This window comes from Papilio machaon, chromosome 11 (genome assembly GCF_912999745.1).
Source record: "Papilio machaon chromosome 11, ilPapMach1.1, whole genome shotgun sequence".
Taxonomy (NCBI): Eukaryota; Metazoa; Arthropoda; class Insecta; order Lepidoptera; family Papilionidae; genus Papilio; species Papilio machaon.
Window position 1 is genome coordinate 5,426,013 of NC_059996.1, and position 20,194 is coordinate 5,446,206.

Below are 20,194 nucleotides of genomic sequence, written 5' to 3' on the forward strand. Positions count from 1 at the left end.
AGGCGCGTCCCAGCCCCCGATCAGATAGCAGGCCCGCACGAACCGACACTATACACTTATTTATTTACCGCACTAAGACGATTATTTACGATGTAAAGCGTGTAATAGCTCCCACTATCCTCTTATTTTACTTTTTTATAAACTAGCTTCCATAACATGCATCATTTGTGCCGCGCTCCGGTATTGCAATTCCGAATATAAAAATATTACACCCTTCAGGCTTCACTTGCTCTAACGATTATATCTTGAGTACTTGTTTTGTTCATTATTTGATATTCTAGAAAATTATAGACATTAATAATTTTTACTCCAAACAAAATTCTCGTGAGTTATGAGAATTAAGGAAAACCTAGCATTCAGAAAGAAACAAGCACTGTTAATTATTAGGCTATTCCTAAGCAAAGTAAAAAGACTGATGCCGAAAATGAATATTAGTATCACTTAGTGAAAATTGTGAAAATTATGTCAATTTTATTCTTTTTTTACGCAGTGCTTCTTTCTTTGTAATCTGTTATGTCAACGACGCTCATATATGTTTCATAACTGATCAAAATTACATTTTATACATTAAGATGATAAAAATACGCACATTAAGGAACCTATTTAACAGTTGGCCGATAAAATTTTGCTGCGAAATACATAAAGTGTACATAAAGGTAAGTTCGTGCTTCGACAGAAAAATCGCGAGTAAATTTTATCCGTGCAAAACGGATTTTGGATAATGTCCTCCCATTAGAGGTTCGGAAAATGTAATCTTTTGTACACTTTTCGCTTTATGATTCTACTTCGAGGGGGAGGAATACTTCAGTAAAGTGTAAAATAATACGCACAATTGTCGTAATTACTGAAATATCTGTTTTCGCTAAGCCCGGAATCGAAATACAAAAGGGTGCTTTCATATTTTACGAAACATAAAACATTTAATGATGAGGTAGAGATTTCAAGTCGCAACTTAACAAAACATTTTGATCCCTTCGATCTTAAATTGTATGCAAGATAGCAAGATGCAAGATAGCAAGATGCAAGATTAAACTAAAGAGGTTATATCCTCTTCCTATGCATCCCCTTGACCCGTCAAATTCACTTCCCCGTCCCATGTCTTCGTTATAAGAAGTATCTCATCATTAGGTATATCTTAGGGCCATAACCTGGTCTGCTCGGAGTAAATATATACAATAGGAAAACATTACGCAACTTTTTTTGTTTGTTTTTAAAAAAAAAACTGAAAATTAACTCATAACTAATAAGTTAAAAAACATTACAATATAAAGTGATGACCCAATGAAATATTAGGTCCTTACATATGAAATTGGCGTTTTTCGTACTGACCACTTTAATCACGAATTTCTCCTCTTTGGTAAGGAATTCCAAATTCAAATTTGTACAGCTATAGACTCATGTATTTGTGGTTCGATGACCGTCATTTATTTGTTTTTTTTCTTCTGTTTTTTTCTGTTTGCGTCACTCATTTTACAAAATGGAAAACTTAAAATATCGCATTATTTACGAGTACGAGTTCCGTCGTGGCACTAGTGCTGCGGAAACGACTCGAAGGGTGAATGATGTGTATGGCGGTCGTGTTGCAAAAGAAAACACAGTTCGTTTTTGGTTCCAACGTTTTCGTTCTGGAAATTTCGATCTGCAGAACAAGCCCCTTGGACGGCCTGAGACTCAAGTTGATAATGAAGAGTTGAAGGCTATTGTGGAAGCGGATCCATCGCAAACCACGTCCGAGTTAGCTGCAGGCTGCGATGTTAGTGATAAAACTGTTTTAATTCACTTGAAACAAATTGGGAAGATTAAAAAGCTTGAAAGGTGGGTACCTCACGAATTGACTGAAGCAAACCGGCAAACGCGCGTCGACTGTTGCGTTACATTACTAAACCGGCACAATAATGAAGGTATTTTAAACCGAATCATTACCTGTGATGAAAAATGGGTTCTTTACGATAATCGGAAGCGATCAGCGCAATGGTTGGATCCTGTCCAGCCAGCCAAATCCTGCCTCAAGCGAAAATTAACCCCAAAAAGTTACTTATAAGCTTTTGGTGGACTAGTGCCGGTATTGTTCATTACAGTTTTCTCAAATCTGGCCAGACTATTACGGCTGATGTCTATTGTCAGCAATTGCAAACCATGATGGAAAAGCTAGCGGCTAAACAACCTAGGCTGGTCAATCGCTCCACGCCACTGCTGCTTCGCGACAACGCTAGACCACACACTGCGCAACAGACGGCTACTAAATTAGAAGAGCTTCAATTGGAAAGTCTAAGACATCCTCCGTACTCCCCGGACCTTGCTCCAACAGATTACCATTTTTTTCGAAATTTGGATAACTTCTTGCAAGGGAAAAAATTCAACTCCGATGGGGCAGTCCAAATCGCCTTCAAAGATTTTATTGATTCCCGTCCGACTGGTTTTTTTAGTAAAGGGATCAATGAACTACCTATGAGATGGCAAAAGTGCATAGAAAATAATGGTTCATACTTTGATTAATTAAATATATCATATTAAAAAATATTCGACTTTTTGTTCCTCCCATACAAAACGCCAATTTCATATGTAAGGACCTAATATATAGATGGCGTTTTTTCCTATTGAAGAGAATGTATCATAAAATCCTCTTGTTATGCCATTTAACGGGTGGCCGGCATAAAACGATTTATAACTCGGTAAGGAAAGTGTTTCGTATACATTGAGAGCAATAAATATTAATATAGTAAACCTAAACTTTCGTTTATGACCGTTCCTTTGTCGTATCGAAAGTATGACGATGGGCTACCCAACGGAAACTTATTTATTCTTCAAGGACGAAAGTGAAATCTAACTTATACAATATGTCTACATAATGCTCTGTCCCATGCTCGACCGAATTATGTTTTTGTTTGTCAAAACAATGACAAAGTTTACAATGGTTGTTAAGTTTCAAAGTAAACAAAAGATGAAAGTAAGAAAATATTGTTACCAATATCATACCTGCATTTTATTAACTTGTAGAATAGCAACCAAATCAAAAATATTTACTAACATTATTGAACTACGGTTTGTTAGTCTTAAGTGAAATGAACTAAGCTAATGTTTAACATGAAGATCGGTGTTTTATTGACGTAAGAAGTTCGATCTTTTTATTATTAAGGATTTAGTTAGGCTGGAAATAAAAAGCTAAATCTATAAGGATTTTTCCTTAGTCTTTCGCACGGGCATTTAACGCGCGATAAAAAAGCGTTCAAATAGAACAAATGCATTTCAAATATGGTCATATGGCAGCGCTTTAAAAACGTGACACTTTTTTATCGCGCAGTGTTGCATTTTGAGCGCTGGGCGAACATAACAAGAGTGATTTAAAGCGGTTTTAAAGTTTAACGCCGTGAATTAGCGCTTAATGATAATATGTTTTCTTGAGGAGTATGAATATAGAAGTGAATACCCAGATATAACGAAAATGGTGAGAAAAACATTCTTTTTTTTTTCAGTTTAATAAAAATGTAAAGCAGATTAAACTCGCTCTTTGTGCTTCACTTGAGCGCAAATTGGTCCAATTTCAACACTTCGTTTGGTGTCAAAGTAACAAATAACTGAAATATAGAGAAAGAAAAAGTATCCTCAAAAGGAATGGAACAGAAATTGAATACTTTGTAATACTTACTAGAAAAATATGTAAGTAATTGGTTTCGTCAGTTTAAAGCATGTTAAGTGTTTTTTATAATATATTTTATCCTATCCATAGCTTTGTTATTAGTACTCGAAACGATTGCTACATATTTGAAAATTTCTTCTTGCTTTTGAAAAAAAAAAAATCAACTAAATGTAATATAGCGCTTTACTTTTCTCGAAAATGACTCACTCGAGAATGAATGCAGATGTCATATATAGTCGAATCTGGATACACGAGAAACCTCTAAAAGCGAGAGTCGATCCTGACAGAAGACCTCCAAAAGCAAGAAACTCGGGTTGAAGAAAAACCTCTATAAGCGAGAAAATTATCGAGATCCCTTGGACTCTCACTTATCCAAGTTTGACTGTAGGAGAAAAAGTTACATTGCAACAACATCCGAGACAATCCTGGGAATGTTATTTTTCGATACCAAGGCTTCGTAACACAGTTAAGTCACATTTCACTTCCAGAATACATTCTGATTACTGTAGATAGTTTTGACATAATATTTTATGTTTGAAATTTACAACGACCATTGTAGTCTCACAGAGATACTGGTATTTTATCACATTGTATAGGAAACCAAGATATAAAGATAGAAAAGATAGAAAAAAAGATATATAAGATAAGGCCAAATGTGCTGTCTTGTTTTTTGCATAACGGCGAAAATAATTTAATAGTGAGAGAACTATTTTCATTCAGGTTTTGGATTTTATGTGTACCTTAAATTATGAACTGTTAAACATATTTCATCTCCTAAGGTTCAACTTACAATTATGTTAATAGAATTTCAATTCAAATTTATATTTAGTTCAATTTGAAAAAAACAGATGAGATTTGTCTTTAATTCAATTCTATTAAAGAACAAAAGTTTACTCCGAAATAAATCCCATTAGTTGTTCTAGGCCCGATCTTCTTACCGAGTTACAATAAAACAAAGTTGATTAGGAGCGACGCGATGTTCCGGCCATAACCTGATATAGTTTACTATAGAGATACATCTCACGGCGTATGTAATGCCCCAATAAAATGTTTATTATTACTGCCAGTCGTTTTAATCACATTAGAAGCCTTCACTAGGCGTAAATCGTATACAATGAACCGAAAGCAATAAACTCAGAATACCGGATTTAATTAAGGACGAAATGCGACACGACGCTCGAAACTGGAGTAAAAGTTGAACGTATAACCGAATGCGATCCTAATTGCGAAATAAAAAAATAAATAAATGCGAAAGAACACGGAAAATAAAGACTAACAGAATTTCATTAAGCGTGCCTACGTCAGCAAACATTACGTTTCATACGAGGGGGCTTTGCTCAATGTGTGGCAGAGGAAACAATTCCCAATTTTCTCTCGTCTTCCCCTTTAAGCAAATCCGCACGAATTCCTAATCCTTATACGCTTGGAGTCCCGAAGGATCAAAGCGAAGACAAACAACTCTAGAAGCGTCTGATTTTTACAAATAAAACTTTTTTATCTTAATTGTCTTGTCCGTAAGTAAGTATAAAATGTGAATTGTATAGGTACTTTAATTTCACTCAATATAAAATATCATTATTTTGAATATGAATGAGTATCTTGATGAGGTAAAGTTAAACAGAAAATGAATAGCAAACATGTTTCGTAAATTATTTCTGTAAGGGTAAAAATTAGGTAGCTCTGTCTTCCCACTTGAGTTTACACGATTTTTGAATACGAAGTTCACACGAACAGAGAAAACATCAAATTCTTTTAAATGTTGTAATAAAATCATAACAGTTATATACATAAAACTCACAACGGTAAAACATGAAGAGTCCATGCGGTGACAAACCAAGATCATTCACCTCAAAGACATTTAGTAAGAAGCCACCTCTAGATGTAACTGAATAAATAAAATTCTCTCTGCGAATCACAGCACCATTCCCTGTGTCTTTATGTCAGACGGAGCCTCGTTTAGAAGCCACTACGATGGGTCTAACAGCTTCGCCCGCTTAATTACCATGCCTTGGTAAAATAAAAGAATAGTTACTCGCTTCCTTTCCGATTCTTTTTCAGAGAAATCTTTATCTATTCCTTCGCTTTCGATTTCGAGATTGTTAGATGCGATACTGTTCTATCCTGATTATAAACCTACGATTTTATTTATTATTCCAGTGTTAATTAATATAATTAAGTTTACATTAATTAGTATCCTCAGTGTCTTTAATTCTTATATTACATTTTTATTTCCAAGTAATTGGACAATTTAATTTGGACTTTTTAATAAATTCAGTATTTTTATAATTTGGCCATCTATTAATTTTAGGTGTCAAAAACGGGCAGTTGTAATTTAAAAACACATTAGATATTTTTTCTCAATATTCAAATATTATACGTAATTTGTCTGTAACAAATGACCTGTCATCTAAATCAAGCTTAATAGTAGTCTCTAATTTTATGCCTTGATTTATTCAAATCGAATCCAAATAATTATTTTTGAGCATGGACGCCATTATTTTAACCATTGTTTAAGATGGCTGTTGAAATATGGGCCGGCATGGCCGAATAAGCTGGCTGATTTATTCGTTACTGTAGGCGTTCGTTCTTCGTTTAACATTCATCGTCTACATGATAATTAAATTTGACCTCGGGCGTTACGAGGGAATACTATTGCTTCGTATTTATGATCACAACGAAATTTACTTGACACATTAAAACACCAGGTGCCGAATCGTTTCTAGTGTCGGCAGTAAATATTGTTAGCGCCGCAGCCGAGATCGGAAGGGATTGTTCTATTATTTGTTACTCTTTTGTTATTTAAGCTCATACTATACTATACTATATTACTATTTACTTAAACGAAATGATGAAAAACATTGTTACATGTTATAATCCGATTTTAGTATATAAATACGCAGTTCTGACTTTTGCCTACGCCCATTCGCAATAGATATTATACGCAATCACATTAATAATCATCATTTGTCTTAGAAATGATGCATAAATAACCGAGTAACCAATTTTATTTTTAGATTTTATAAACAACAAATTATATTTTTCAACAGCGCCATTCATTCTCAACATTTCTGTAATAAAACAATCATACATTGATTTAGTGCTCAATGAATTCTATATAACTATGGCATAAAACTTTGGTCGTAGCGAAGTATTGTTTTATGCGGCCCCTAGCTTTTAGCACTAGTTTAATAATAGGTTATAGGGAACTACTCATACCCTCATAGGTTCGCTTTGTTATGAACCAACATGCTAAACAAGGAAAATTAATCAAGTTATTTAGTCTATTATTGGATATATTTTTCTCGTTAATTTGTTCACTAACTAATTTAACATCAATTCCTTTATTCTGTTTTATGTAACGACAAAAAATCAAATTATTGTATTTAGTTAATAGTGTTGTTTATTGATATAAATTATTATAGGTATAGAATTACGGTAATGTTATTTTGATTTACTTTATTTACTTAAATTTATATTAAAATTATTTGCAAAAACAAACTGAGATTTATTTTATGAATAATTAAGTCGTAATTTGTAGAATTTTATCAAAGTATTACGCTCATTGATTTCTTTTTAATTATTTGGTAATGACATTTTATTTTAAAATTAAGTATATAATATCCAACGAAACATGACATGTAACATATCCTACAAGCAATATAATGTATAAATTTAAATAATAAGCCGATTAATTATTTTTTATAGCTCAAAGAGTAATTCATTGCAATGATCTTTATCTATATACAATTTCGATGCAAATATTTATCACCTAGTCAACCTTACAAAAAACTTTGTCGTGTAAACCTTATCTCTATCGAAAAATAATGATAAAAATAAAATCTTGTATATTTGTGTAAATGTGGAGATAGCGAGGTGTGCCACAATGATGTCAAATGGGTGATTTCTACTATACAGTTACTAGTGGTAGTGTTTTTGTATCAGTATAAATCCAAATCCCAGATGTCTAAATGAATACAGCTAGAGATTAGATTTAAATGGTACGGTATATTATTGGAAAGAACAAGAAAATCGTTTGCGTAAATTGGCAAAACTCCCACTTCCGGTTTCTGTTTAGTTACTTCTTTCAACGTGCATTTTATAATTTAACTATTTTACATGCACGTTTAAATTTGATTAAAATTGATGGCGTTTTGATGGTCGCCCCCCTACGTTCATTGCTGTTAAGCGACACATAAATACGTTCACAGATCTCGTAACTGCTACAAAAACTCAAAGGGATTCAATATTGCGGTGATATGTAGCCGGATACAGTGCCATTAGTACGCCGCTGTAAATTTTACAAATTAGTAGAACTATGACAAACTAAAATTAATGAGATTTTGTCGTCGCCCTGTTGAAGTTTTTTTTTTTTAATTTCATTCCGTAAATGCGCTAATGATCTAGCAGATGTCAACACGGCCACTAGAAATGACTGGTTTCTTTTCTTAATATTATTTTCGTGTTATTTTCGGCATATATTCAGGTCATTGTACTGCCGTTATAGACGAGCGCTCGTAATCTTGAATTGTAGTCAGACGCAGAATATATGGTCACCTTATAGGCAGTGTTCGATTCGATGCCAACTCTGTGAGATTTATAGTTCTAAAATAGTCGCTGTGAACTCATGGAGATATTGAAGTTTATATTTTCATGCACACTCTTGAATAACTTTTTTGGATTTATAATTCAATTTAGATAACGTTACAAGTTGTACTTATAGAATATTTAGTTGTAAAATTTTAACTACATTTTAGCATAAAACTTAGCTATTTTTTACTATCCAACAGAATAACAGAAATTAAATTTTTCTAGTGGTCATAATGCTTTATGAAATATTTTTATGATTGCTGTAAAGTTCGGTGCTATGATAGTCAGAGTAAAAAATAGAATAAACTGTGCGATTAGCATTTCTATTTTTTTTTTTTTACTTTAACAAAATCAATTATCGAACCAACATTGAACATTATTTCGTGTTTTTCATTCAAATAAAATTGTGATCAAAACCAAAATAAAATAAAAACTATGTGATTGTTTTCTATTTGAATAAAATTTTAGCGATCAAATTCGCAATTGTTATTATAACAAAGGATCGTTGTTAATAAAAATTAAATTCAGTGTACTAACAGTGATGAATTCAGTTCGGAAATAAATAGTTTTTTACTATGAATAAAACTCCTAGTCACCAAGACAAAAGAATAAACTAATTATTATGTAAATAAAGTTAATTTCGTAGGCTTTAGCAAAATGTGACCGTCTATATTTCATCCTACTATCTACGTCAAGGCATTGAGAAAGCTATAAATCAAGTTTGATAGTCAATTATTGGCACTCAGATCTGAAATCTGCCTTTAGTCTTTAGGCTATCAGAAACGAATACTCGTACCTTTGGGATAGGCCCCTACTAATATGCTATTCATAAACTTGAGTTTATTACAAATGGAGTTCAAGACATTCCCTAGGGATGTTGTGATTGGCGGGGTCTGATTTGATAATGCCTAAACTCCACAAGTGTAACATTAATCCACATGTTATCAAGTACTGACTTGATTTTTCAGAGAAATCCACTGAAAACTGCACTGAACTTAACTAGTAATTAAGTACATCACATATTTCCAAGCAAGTACTTAAAACTTCAGTGTTGGGAAGGGGTAAAAGAGATCGTATACCAAACTAAGAGACATTTATTATTAGACAGATGCCAAACTAAGCTTAACTCTTACGTTAGGAAACTATAACAGAAATGAACCCGCCATAATGACGGTCCCCGAGCTATTTAATGCTCACCGAAAATTCTAACGTTGACTCCACATTCTTCAGAAGATTCAGTTAAACTAATGACATTAAAAAACAAAACAAGACACGAAAACTTAATTGAAACTAACAGTAACATAATCTGTGCATTACTGAGAAGCGTCGTACAACATTCTTTGTATTCAAATTTAGTCTGTTTATAATCCGAGACGAGGTTACATTACAACAACAAATTTTGTATTGGAAAAAATGTTGTTGGCCAGTTGTAAATACGTAAATAAAGCTGTGTTCCTTCTAATAGAATTGTGAACAAATAGATGCGTTCGAATGATTCTCTATTGGGACTACTAAATATTTTTCGAGAGCAACGGTGCATGTGATTAAGGGATGGGACATTATCTACGTCGCTTTTGTCATCGATTGTCCTTGTTTTGTGGTCTGTGGTCGACATTTTTATTTAGTTTAATATAAAATAATCCTTAAACATAAGTATTAAGGTACAGTTTACAACAATATGTATCTTAAACTATTTGTATCGTGTTACGCAAACCCAATACCGTTGGCTAGGCGAAAGCTGATCTTCTCGGTGACATCTCAAGAGAACGTAAAGGATTATCGAATGACAATATGCCTTTTTTTCAACGTTAATGTGTATTTATACGACGGCATTCAAAGAGACCCGATGCTTTTAGATTAGGATGCTATTAAATTGCGCATGCGGCCTTTGTCGTGACATATGGCGTTTTCCAGCAGATGGCTCTTTTGTTAATCTAGTCAGTGTTCAGAAGCCTAAGCAAACCTTAACCTTAAACCTTTTGTAATCCATGCTGGTTTTATCCTCAATTAAATAATGATTAAATGTATTATATTAAAAATCATCATTCTTCATATTTGATTTTCACTAAGTTTTAGTCAGATAATTAGCAAGATACAGATTATAATTGGTGTTGAGAAAATCTAGTTAACTTGACTTTAATGTTAAAAACAGTAAATAAGTCTATTCAACCAATAATGTTGTAATATTTAGTGAAATACTTTATGTATTGTGTTATAATTTAAATAGAAATCCTCATAGTAGTTAGTCACTAAATCAAATTTAAATTTAATGTTCACATTTAAGATTTAAAATTCACAAATAAATTTACTGAATACATACGAAACTAAATTAAAACTTAATATTCAATAGGATCAAAAGGGTAGCCTGTAAAATTACTAACTAAAACTAAGTGCTAATTATTCACGAATTTACAAAGGACATTTAAAATCCGACCGTCGATTACTAAATTCCAAAGTTTAGCAAATGCTTGCGGCTCAGTAATTACTATTCAAACATACAAACGTTGAAAACTAAATTTTATTCCAGATAATGCTATCTGCGTTTCCATCCCTTTTAAAACTATAAAGTAAGTTAAATTATAAAACTAATTCCATTATCCCGTTCTCGTCCTTTCCGTGGTAATGTTCACGCTTGTATAAATTATTGCCTAAAACTGAGATAATCCACGTTTAATGTTTATTTACTTAATAATTACATGTCATTTCCCTGCATCAACTTCAACCCTGTGAGGTTTGTCCGATCAATGTATGGCACTGTCTGCTGGTTGACATATTTTAACGGATCATTATCAAATTACTTCCAGTGGGACGAGACCTTGATCTTACGGCTTCTATTATAGATCGAATTAAACAACTATGGCCTAATTTGTAAGTAGCCATGGAATTTGGATAGCTTATAAACCTTTTGCTTGTTTGCTTTTAAGAACTATATTTCATATTTAAAATCTAATCTAAATTCTACCCAGAATCCATTAAGCTAAATTCTCACAAAACCCAGATCTTTTTTTAAATACAAGTTACCTAATTCTTCAGTAAACATTTTGTAGAAATATTTTTAAATCTAATTTTGAAGATCCACTTTCATTGGTAAAGTAGGTTCTTTTCGTTTTGCTTTTTTGGACAATCAACTTTATGACTTAAATCTTATTTAATGCCCTAGTATAATCTGAGAGGTTGAAATAAAAAAATACTTTATAAACACTTTAATAAGATAACGGGTGATATTGAACATTTCAATAATCATACTAACATTATAAATGCCAATGTTTAGATGGATGTATGTTTGTTTCAAGGTATCACCGGAATAGCCCAACGGATCTTTATGAAATTTGGCACAGTTGTAGAACATAGGCTTCTAATCAAGTTTTTATTAATTGCGCCCAGACGGAGTCGCGGGCGACAACTAGTTAAGTAATAAATTTAATTTTATAAACTACATAATTTCGTAAAGTAGGTATGCTTATAAAGGTTTTAGTTTCACATACTTGTATTTATGTTTTCTAAAAGGATTTCAGTGTCTTAATTACCAATTCCTTTTTAATTTGAGAGAATAAAACTTAAGTCCTTTAACTTTCGATTACAAATATAGCCGAGTCATTTTAGTTATGAACGTGTCTATAAAATGATCGTAACTTGATCTTTAAACTGCTGAAGTTCGACTATGAATGTGAGATCTTCGAATATACCTACATGTTCCCGACCGCAGCCGGAATCTCGCTAGATTTCTAATCTCTTACCAATAACTTATCTATCTCAATTCATAAATAGACGAAAAGTAAATATATAGAAATCCGATAAAATCATACGACAGACCGCTCCGCTTTTGCTGCGGATCTCGTAAAAACAAGTTTTCCCATTATTCCTATGTTGGCCCGTCGACGTCGTTTTTGATAAGGGTGCGAATGGCAAAAATAAGCGATGTTGATTTCGTTTTGATTTGTCCGCGTTCAGATAATAGCAGTTTAATGAGTTGATGAGCGGCCACCATCGCCGTCCTATGTCGATTTATGCCAACTGAATATTGCGCGAATTGTATGTAACTGATGTATTGACATTACTTGGCTATTCGTTAGTACTTTTTATCTTTTTTTGTTAATTCTTAGATCGTACTTTTAGGTTTGGAATACTATATTTAAGTTATTAAGTAATAATCAAAAAGGACATTCGTTGCGAATTTTTTCTATTTAATTTTTAAGGTAAAATATTTCGTTTAGTAAGCTATTTAAATTTTTCTTTAACTTTTATGATTCTCTGAGCAGTGGTATGTTTATGTATTTCATGTTGTCTGTGTATATCTTTAGGATTTTAAAAACTTGCAATTATATGTATCAAAATAATAAGTATAGGATGAAATGCATAGTCGAAGTTTATTACAGTGTAAAGATAGTTGTGACAAAATTAATTTCGTCCCATGTAATTAAATGTTGACTAATATATTAATAAATAATAGCCAACTAAAAAAAATATAAACTTACTATCGAAGGTAACTTTTAAAGTTTTCCAAAATTTAATTACCCCTACAATGTTGTTATTAAAAATAATAAAATGGAAATCAAAAAATAAAACAAAAAGAAATAAAATTTTAAAATGTGTATATTTCAATTTTTCATTTGATAATATTTTCTTTCATATCAATATTTACATATATTTACAAAATCAAATAATCTACATCAATAAAATATTTACAGGCTCCATAAACTTATTGTTATTAATACTCATAGGCTAGATATTATAAATGCATCTATACAAATAATTAAAAAGTTTAAAACTTTGGCATTTTATATTTTAAGCGATCCAATCGTACATGTAACAATTGATGTAACATATTTACAGTGGTCTGTTTCGTATCATCTAGATTTTTATCGCAGAAACAAGGAATCGAATCCATAAATTAAACAGAAGTAGCAACTTAATTTACAAATAAATGCGATCTTAAAATAAAAAAAATATACAAAATAAATACAGATTATGAAACAACTTAACTTATTATCACTTTTATTCGGACTAATACGCTTGCGCGTTGCAGTAAGAGCTGAAGATTACCTGCGTTGGAGCATACGCTACGCCCAGAGCTGAGCGTGCGGCGGCAGGCGGTGTGCATGGGCCTCGCGCGCGTGCACGCCGGCCGGCACCGCCAGCGCCTCGCCCAGCAGCGGCGGCAGCTTGCCTGGCGGCGGCGGCGGCGGTGGCGCAGGCGCGCGCCCAGCCCCCACCGGCGACACTGACGCGTAAATGTTCACAGTTGACCTATGATATTGACACTTCCTCAAGTCCGGCATAGCGAACCTTAACTTTTGCCAAAATTGTCTATCGCCCCACTCTATACACGTATTAGCTTTTAAACACAGTCTAAGCTCAGGATCTATATCCCTGTTCGGGAGTTCACCAAGCAATATGATTATCAGTCTTCTTCGTCTCTCTTTCAACACCTCGTGTAGCGCCGTTTTAAATTCAAACCGGCACCATTCGTTATTAATGAAATTTTTTGATAACACTATTATGGTTCTTTTCGACGATTCGACCGCCTCTATTATTGTGTCTGCAACGTAGGCTGAGGCGTTAAAGTCGCGATAGTGTAGGCAGAGCCGGAAGCTCGGATCGGTTGATTCCAGGCCGGGCGCTAACATCTGAGCAACAAACGCCTCGTCTTTAACGCTGTAACTGATATAAGCGTCAAATAGACGGTCCTTGTCGGCTTCTTCGTCGAATGCAGTGCTCTTATAACACATTCTGAATCCACAGTGGTAGTAAACCCAGACACGTAGCTCTCGCCGCCAATAAAATAAGCCACATATGAGGGCGGAACTCAGAACAAAAACGCACAAAGATATTAACAATAATGGAAGGTAATCATTTATAACTTGATTTTCTATAATCGAAGAACTTCCTCCGACGTGACTCGTACAAATGGTGGAGTTGAAATCTGCCATGAGAGGGCCTATAGTATTAGTTACGTTATCAAATATGCACGTAATTTTATCAGCGTCTTCGACTTTACCCAAATTATTCTTAAACCAATTTCTGAATTTATGTAGATATTGGCAGTCACACGACCAGGCGTTGCGTGATAAACTTATTTCCACTAAATAAGGATTCATTGTAAATTGCCAAACAGCAAAGCTGTAAATTTTATTTCCCTCCAATCGCAACACTTCCAAATGCCTCAATTCCATAAAGGTTCGATTGTCAATGTAATGTATTTTATTATCCTGCAAATGCAGCTCTCTCAAATTCTCTAGAGGCGATAGTTCGAAACCGAGTAACTCTTTTATGTTGTTCTTTTCCAAATGTAAGACCGTCAAACGCTTTAGTCCGCTAAACGTGTTATTGTACAAAGCGTCAATGTTCGAATTATTGGCATACAATATTTTCAAATTTTTTCGACCAATGAAAGCGTGGCTTGTCAAGCCTCCAAAGTTATTACCGTCAAGGTACAGTTCGGTGGCGTCCATAGGTATACTGTTAGGTATTTCTGCGTATCCCGCCGCCGAACAGTCTACAATGTTCGCAGACCAGGGCTGGTCATGGTAGCATGTACAGTTAGATGGACACGTCATTTCACAGTCACAGGCATCAAAATCGCAACAATGACATAATGTAAAACAATGAGTTTTATATGTACATAAAAACTGAGATGATTCTGCCTCGATAAGCGGAATATAAGTCCTTTCTCTATTATACAACAATTTACAATAAATACTTTCCAAGTCCATTACCCTAGGGTGCTGCCTAAGGTGATCGAGTTTGTTGATTCGCTGTAGCCATTCCATTGTACAATCGCACTGAAAAGGATTTCCGCCAATATAAAATTCGGGCAGGGGTCGCCCTGGATCGACCGGCGTTAGCCGAAGCGCATTGAGATCCATACTAGTTATCTGATTTGCATACAAATCGACTCTCGTTAAATTGGTTTTTCCGACGAAAGTTTGAGCTTCAACTTGCGTAATTTGATTATCGTTTAGAAACAGCAGCTCGACGCTACTGGGCACGGAGTAAGTAAATATTTTCGTCATTTTATTAAAGCTCGCGTCTAAAGTTTGTAAACGCAGCTCTTTATCCAGGCGGTAATTATTACCCAATTCTTTGATATTGTTACTGTGAAGATCTAGCCACTGAAGTGCAGTTGGGATTACAGAGTAGTCAAACCATTCTATTTGGTTATCTGACACGTTTAACCACAACAAAGAAGGGATATTTACAAACAAACCTTGAATGTCTTTTAGGTGGTTTGCATCCAGTCTTATGGCTTGTAAATTAGATAACGTTTCAAAGGCATTAGTGTCGATGTGTTTTATTTTATTTCGAGCCAAATTTAAAATCTGCAGAGTTGGTAAATCCGAAAATACTTCTTTGCTTATATTTTCTATTTTGTTTCCAATTAACCGCAATCCGTATACATTGTGTAAACCAACGAAACTATGTTCTTCCAGTGATGTTAATTGATTTTCGCCAAGATCGAGAGTTCGTAGCAGTCGCATATTTCTTAGTGCAGTTGGGACTCTCTTCAACCGATTGCCATTTAAATTTAAATCTTGTAATGAAGAGGTATTGCGAAATGCCTCAGGATGAAGTTCTTCAAGATGATTATTATCTATTGATAGTAAAGATAGGACATATAAACCGTTTAAGGCATAAGCATCAATGTGATTGATTTTATTAAAAGATAAAATTAGCGTGTGCAAATTATTCATAGGTGCAAACGTGTCTGCGGCTATACTCTCTAACATGTTATGTTGGATATTTAAGATTTGTAGAGTATAAAGGTCTTTAAATATTTTTGGATCCAACTTTGTTAATCTATTGTTAGACAAGTTTAACAATACCATCCTTATAAGACCAGTGAACGTGTTCTCATTTATCCAGGTACTTGTCAAATGATTGTTTGATAAATCCAATGCTAACAATTGATCCAAGTTAGCGAATAGACTCGGTGAAAGAACACTTATAGAATTATTCTGCAAGTATATTTCTTTTATGCCAGGCCGACAATCTTTGAATAAATCTTGTGGTAGGGCGACAATCTTATTGTTAGACAGGTCGATAATTTGTAATTGTTTTAATCCAGCCAAAGCCTTGTCAGCAACCATTGAAATCTCATTATCGTGAATGTGTAATTCCTTTAACCTTCGTAGAGCCATAAATCCATTTTCTGGCATCAACACAAAATGATTACTAGAAGCATCAAGGACTTCTATATCTAAGGAACATGAAGCACGTGATAAAGAAGATGCTGAAGGTGATGGTTCGTCTTGTTCACTTATTAGGGCTTGATGTATTGCACGTTCTCTGAAGCCCAAGTCGCTTACATCCTGAAGGCGGTTTGCAGATACGTTCAAGTATACTAAATTAGTCAGTGGGCAAAATAAATTTTCGGGGAATGACCATATATTATTAAAACTAAGGTCCAGCTTTTCCAACTGCCGAATAGCTGTAAAGCTTTCCGATGCTATCTCTAAGCTCATAGCGGCCCACTCGGTGTTTTTCGTTCGAATCGTTAAATTTCGGAGATCTCTTAGGCCGGACAGCACGCCAGGCGGCCATCGTCCAATTTTACAGTTATCCAAAACCAGTTCACGCAATTTCACTAAATGAGAAAAACTTCTGTCATCTAGGGAGCTCTTGTACATCATCTCTTCGTTGCACTCTATTCTCAATGACGTAGTGTGTTCTGATGGGATAACACTAAAGTTTGTCGTATCAAACTCACTATTTATCGTGCGAAGTTTACAAGTTAGGGAAACTTCATGTGCATCGTTGGGTCCTCTCAGCCACCACTGGCAATCATCAGGGGCTTCATATTTTAATGGCAGTGAACTTTGATCTGCAAAGTTGAGTCCAATAACAAACCAAAATAAAACATGGCCAAAAAGCCCGTTTCTTGGAGACACTTGCTGGAGAGACATCGTGATAAAAATCAAATATCAAGAAGAAAGAAAACAAGACACGGTAAGCTCAGTGTCATGTTTTTTCCGTCGGCATTCGTGTGATGCGTCCCCTTGCCGGATGTGTAATATCCATCAATTTAGATGTCTTATTTCGTCGTCAATTTATTAAATAGTCCTTAGTATTTTATAGCACATAATTTGTTTATTCACCACAGTTCTTATGTAGTTCACGATAACATAACCAATTTATGTCACAAAACAAAACACATTTTTCATAGTTCTTGAAGCACAACAATCCCGATAACAGTTCTAAATGAAAACTTGTAGGATAATTAATTTTCATTTACGAATTAAAGTTCGTTTAAGCTCGTTGTTAAAATACGTGTTGATAAGCGCGTCTTTACGAAATCGTTCGACCGTTTAAGCGTCGAGTGGCGCGACCGACTCCCAACGCTGCGGCAAGTAAACTGAATGCTCGCAGAGGCATTGCAGTCGCGTGGAATACACGCTCGTCAGAGCGGCGGGATGAGGGGTGTGGGTGGGATATTCCGAGCAATGGCGAATGTTCACGACGACTTATTACAATAAATTATTTTTACGGAGCTTTAAAATATCCGAATGCAATCTGTTCTATGAGCTTTGAATGAACTTAGACATCAGCTACTCCAGGAAGCTAGGTCACAAAATTTACATATAAATATTCAATAATGTTAATGAAAGTAGGCATTTAAATAAATTATAATGCAAGTGTATTACAATTTATGAGATAAGTATCTCATTGTGGGATAAAATGAACGATCAAGATTTAACATAATTATGTGTTTCTAATATTGTTCCGCTCCATTGTGGATAGACTCAATTGTTAATAAACTAATGAAATGAGATTCGAAGGCTTTTTATTATTTTAATTGCCATCCTTCTCTTAAAAAACTGAATATTTTTATAAAAGTGCGCTAATAGCTGCCTCATACCGTACCTAATGTTTTTTTTTCTTATTTTTATCACAATAGTTAAGTAGTTTATGTATATACTACAGATCAACTTCAAATTATTTAGTATCAATGAACTTGTCGAATGTTATGAGTGATAAAATATTCTTTGACCCATTAGACATCACGGTTATGTATCGCAATCTGATGTTCTAGTAAGAAAGAAGAGTCAAATATACTCGTACATGTTTTTAAATTTAGATGAAATATTATGTTATTTATTATATCAATTTGGGATTTGTAAAAGTAATATTTAACTAAATTAATATTTAAGCGGAGCGAAAATTTATACAATTTGTGCTCTTTACTACAAGCAACAATACTTAATATTAACTTAAATAAACCGTACATTATTTTTTGTAGGGTTCAGAATCGATCTAACCATAATTCACGTTACAAAACTCAAAATATAAAAGGATAAAAATAAAGCTCCTAAACCAATTTTAGACACATTAGATTTTTTCATACGAATTTATCGTCAACTGAATAACACTTTCAAATATCACAAAAGAAATCCTTACGCTCAAAGCTCAAGGAAAGCGAGATTAAAAACCAACCCTTTTAAATTTCGAATGGCAAAATTAAAATCTAGCTATGGAATAAAAGTATTAAGGTTTTAAGGTAACAGAATCAGTGAATGCTTTAACAAAGGAGGTCTGTGTTCACGCTCCACGGACCACACTGGATGTTAGACGGAAGATTTCATTTTAATCCTTTTAGTTAAGTTGACTATGAAAAGATAGATGTCTTGTCGGTTTCCGTATTTTTCTTTTGTCACTCGGTTGACGTTTATTCTTGACGGAGAACTTGTAGGGGTCTGAAATAACTTTGCCGGTGAAACAGATGCTATACTTTCATAAAAAGGATTTTTAATTAAGAAGGTTCTATGCAGGTTTTATAACGACGTGAATTTCTTCCTTATTCATTTGCTTTTTAGGATTTATAGTTTTGAATACTTTTCTGTATAATTTCAAAAACACGATACAAAATGTACAGTGAAATGGATGAAAAAATTACAACCAGATAACATCCCTCATGGTTATATATCAGATTGTCGAAGTTTATTAGGAACGAAGAACAACAAGTCTTACGTCATTTGGCAGAATGACTAATCCGCTATTGTAACAAGCTTTATGTAAAAAAGCCGTTGAAATAATTACATTCCTGGCAACACTTCCCGAAAACACATGTTAACATTTTGTTGTCTTAAAAAACATCTATCAAGGAGACGAAGCGTGTTAAAGTTATTACACCGGAGTGTTTCACATCACAATCTGTCAGTCACAAAATGAATAATGACGTATCGTTTTCGCTTATATTCGCCGTTGGGGCATCTTTTACCTACACATCGATACGTCATCGAGAAGTGCGTAGGTTGAGACAGCGATTAAAATAATCCCTCGCAATCAAATTATAATGGCTGTAAAATAATCGATTCGCAACGGACTGTGTGAAATGACTTTTACAATCTTAATTGCGCTTGATCACATAAATTTATCTTATTAAATATGTTACTGCAATTATTTTTAAAATACGGATTGTTATATTAACATTTTAATAATTCGGAGTCGATCGAGATTATAGATATAAAAAAACCTAGCAATATCCCGAGCTTATAGAAACAAACGATACCTAAGTAAGTAAAAATCGAATCATATAATTTTTTTTTTTAGAATAATTAGCTTATTAACTAACTTATCTCAAAAGATTGCTCAATTAAATATAACACTTTTTCTAAAATACGTGTCTTTGTGCAGCGGTTCTTATTATACGATGACCACAATTTTATACACATCCCGAACTATGTGCCTAAGCTCTTTTTGCTTGTGACTGGAACTACCCAGATAGAAAAATGTTAAAAATGGTATATAGTTTTTCTTTTGTTTCTGCGAAATAAGAGAAAGATAATTCTATTGCAAAAATGTCTGATAAACCCCTGAACAATAATTTCAAAAGATAAAAAATATTATACAAATAACATTTGACCGTTGTTAGCATATTTAAAAAAGACTCCTCTGAGAGCAACCTATAAGAACATAAAGGATAATAGCATTTAGTCAAAGCTTTATTTATCTTTTGAAAGATTTCATTTTCTT

The 20,194-nt window shown here is 33.8% G+C and overlaps 1 protein-coding gene across 1 annotated transcript in view; it reads right to left on the minus strand.

The window, feature by feature from the left end:
* LOC106711537 (toll-like receptor 6) overlaps nt 1-17,446 on the minus strand; it is an 87,201-nt gene extending 69,755 nt beyond the window's left edge. Inside the window, exon 1 of the mRNA XM_014503877.2 lies at nt 13,268-17,446. Within this exon, the coding sequence (XP_014359363.2) occupies nt 13,285-17,127 (3,843 nt within the window). The 5' untranslated portion in view covers nt 17,128-17,446 and the 3' untranslated portion in view covers nt 13,268-13,284. The remainder of the gene's footprint in view (nt 1-13,267) is intronic.
* Between the last annotated feature and the right edge of the window lie 2,748 nt (nt 17,447-20,194).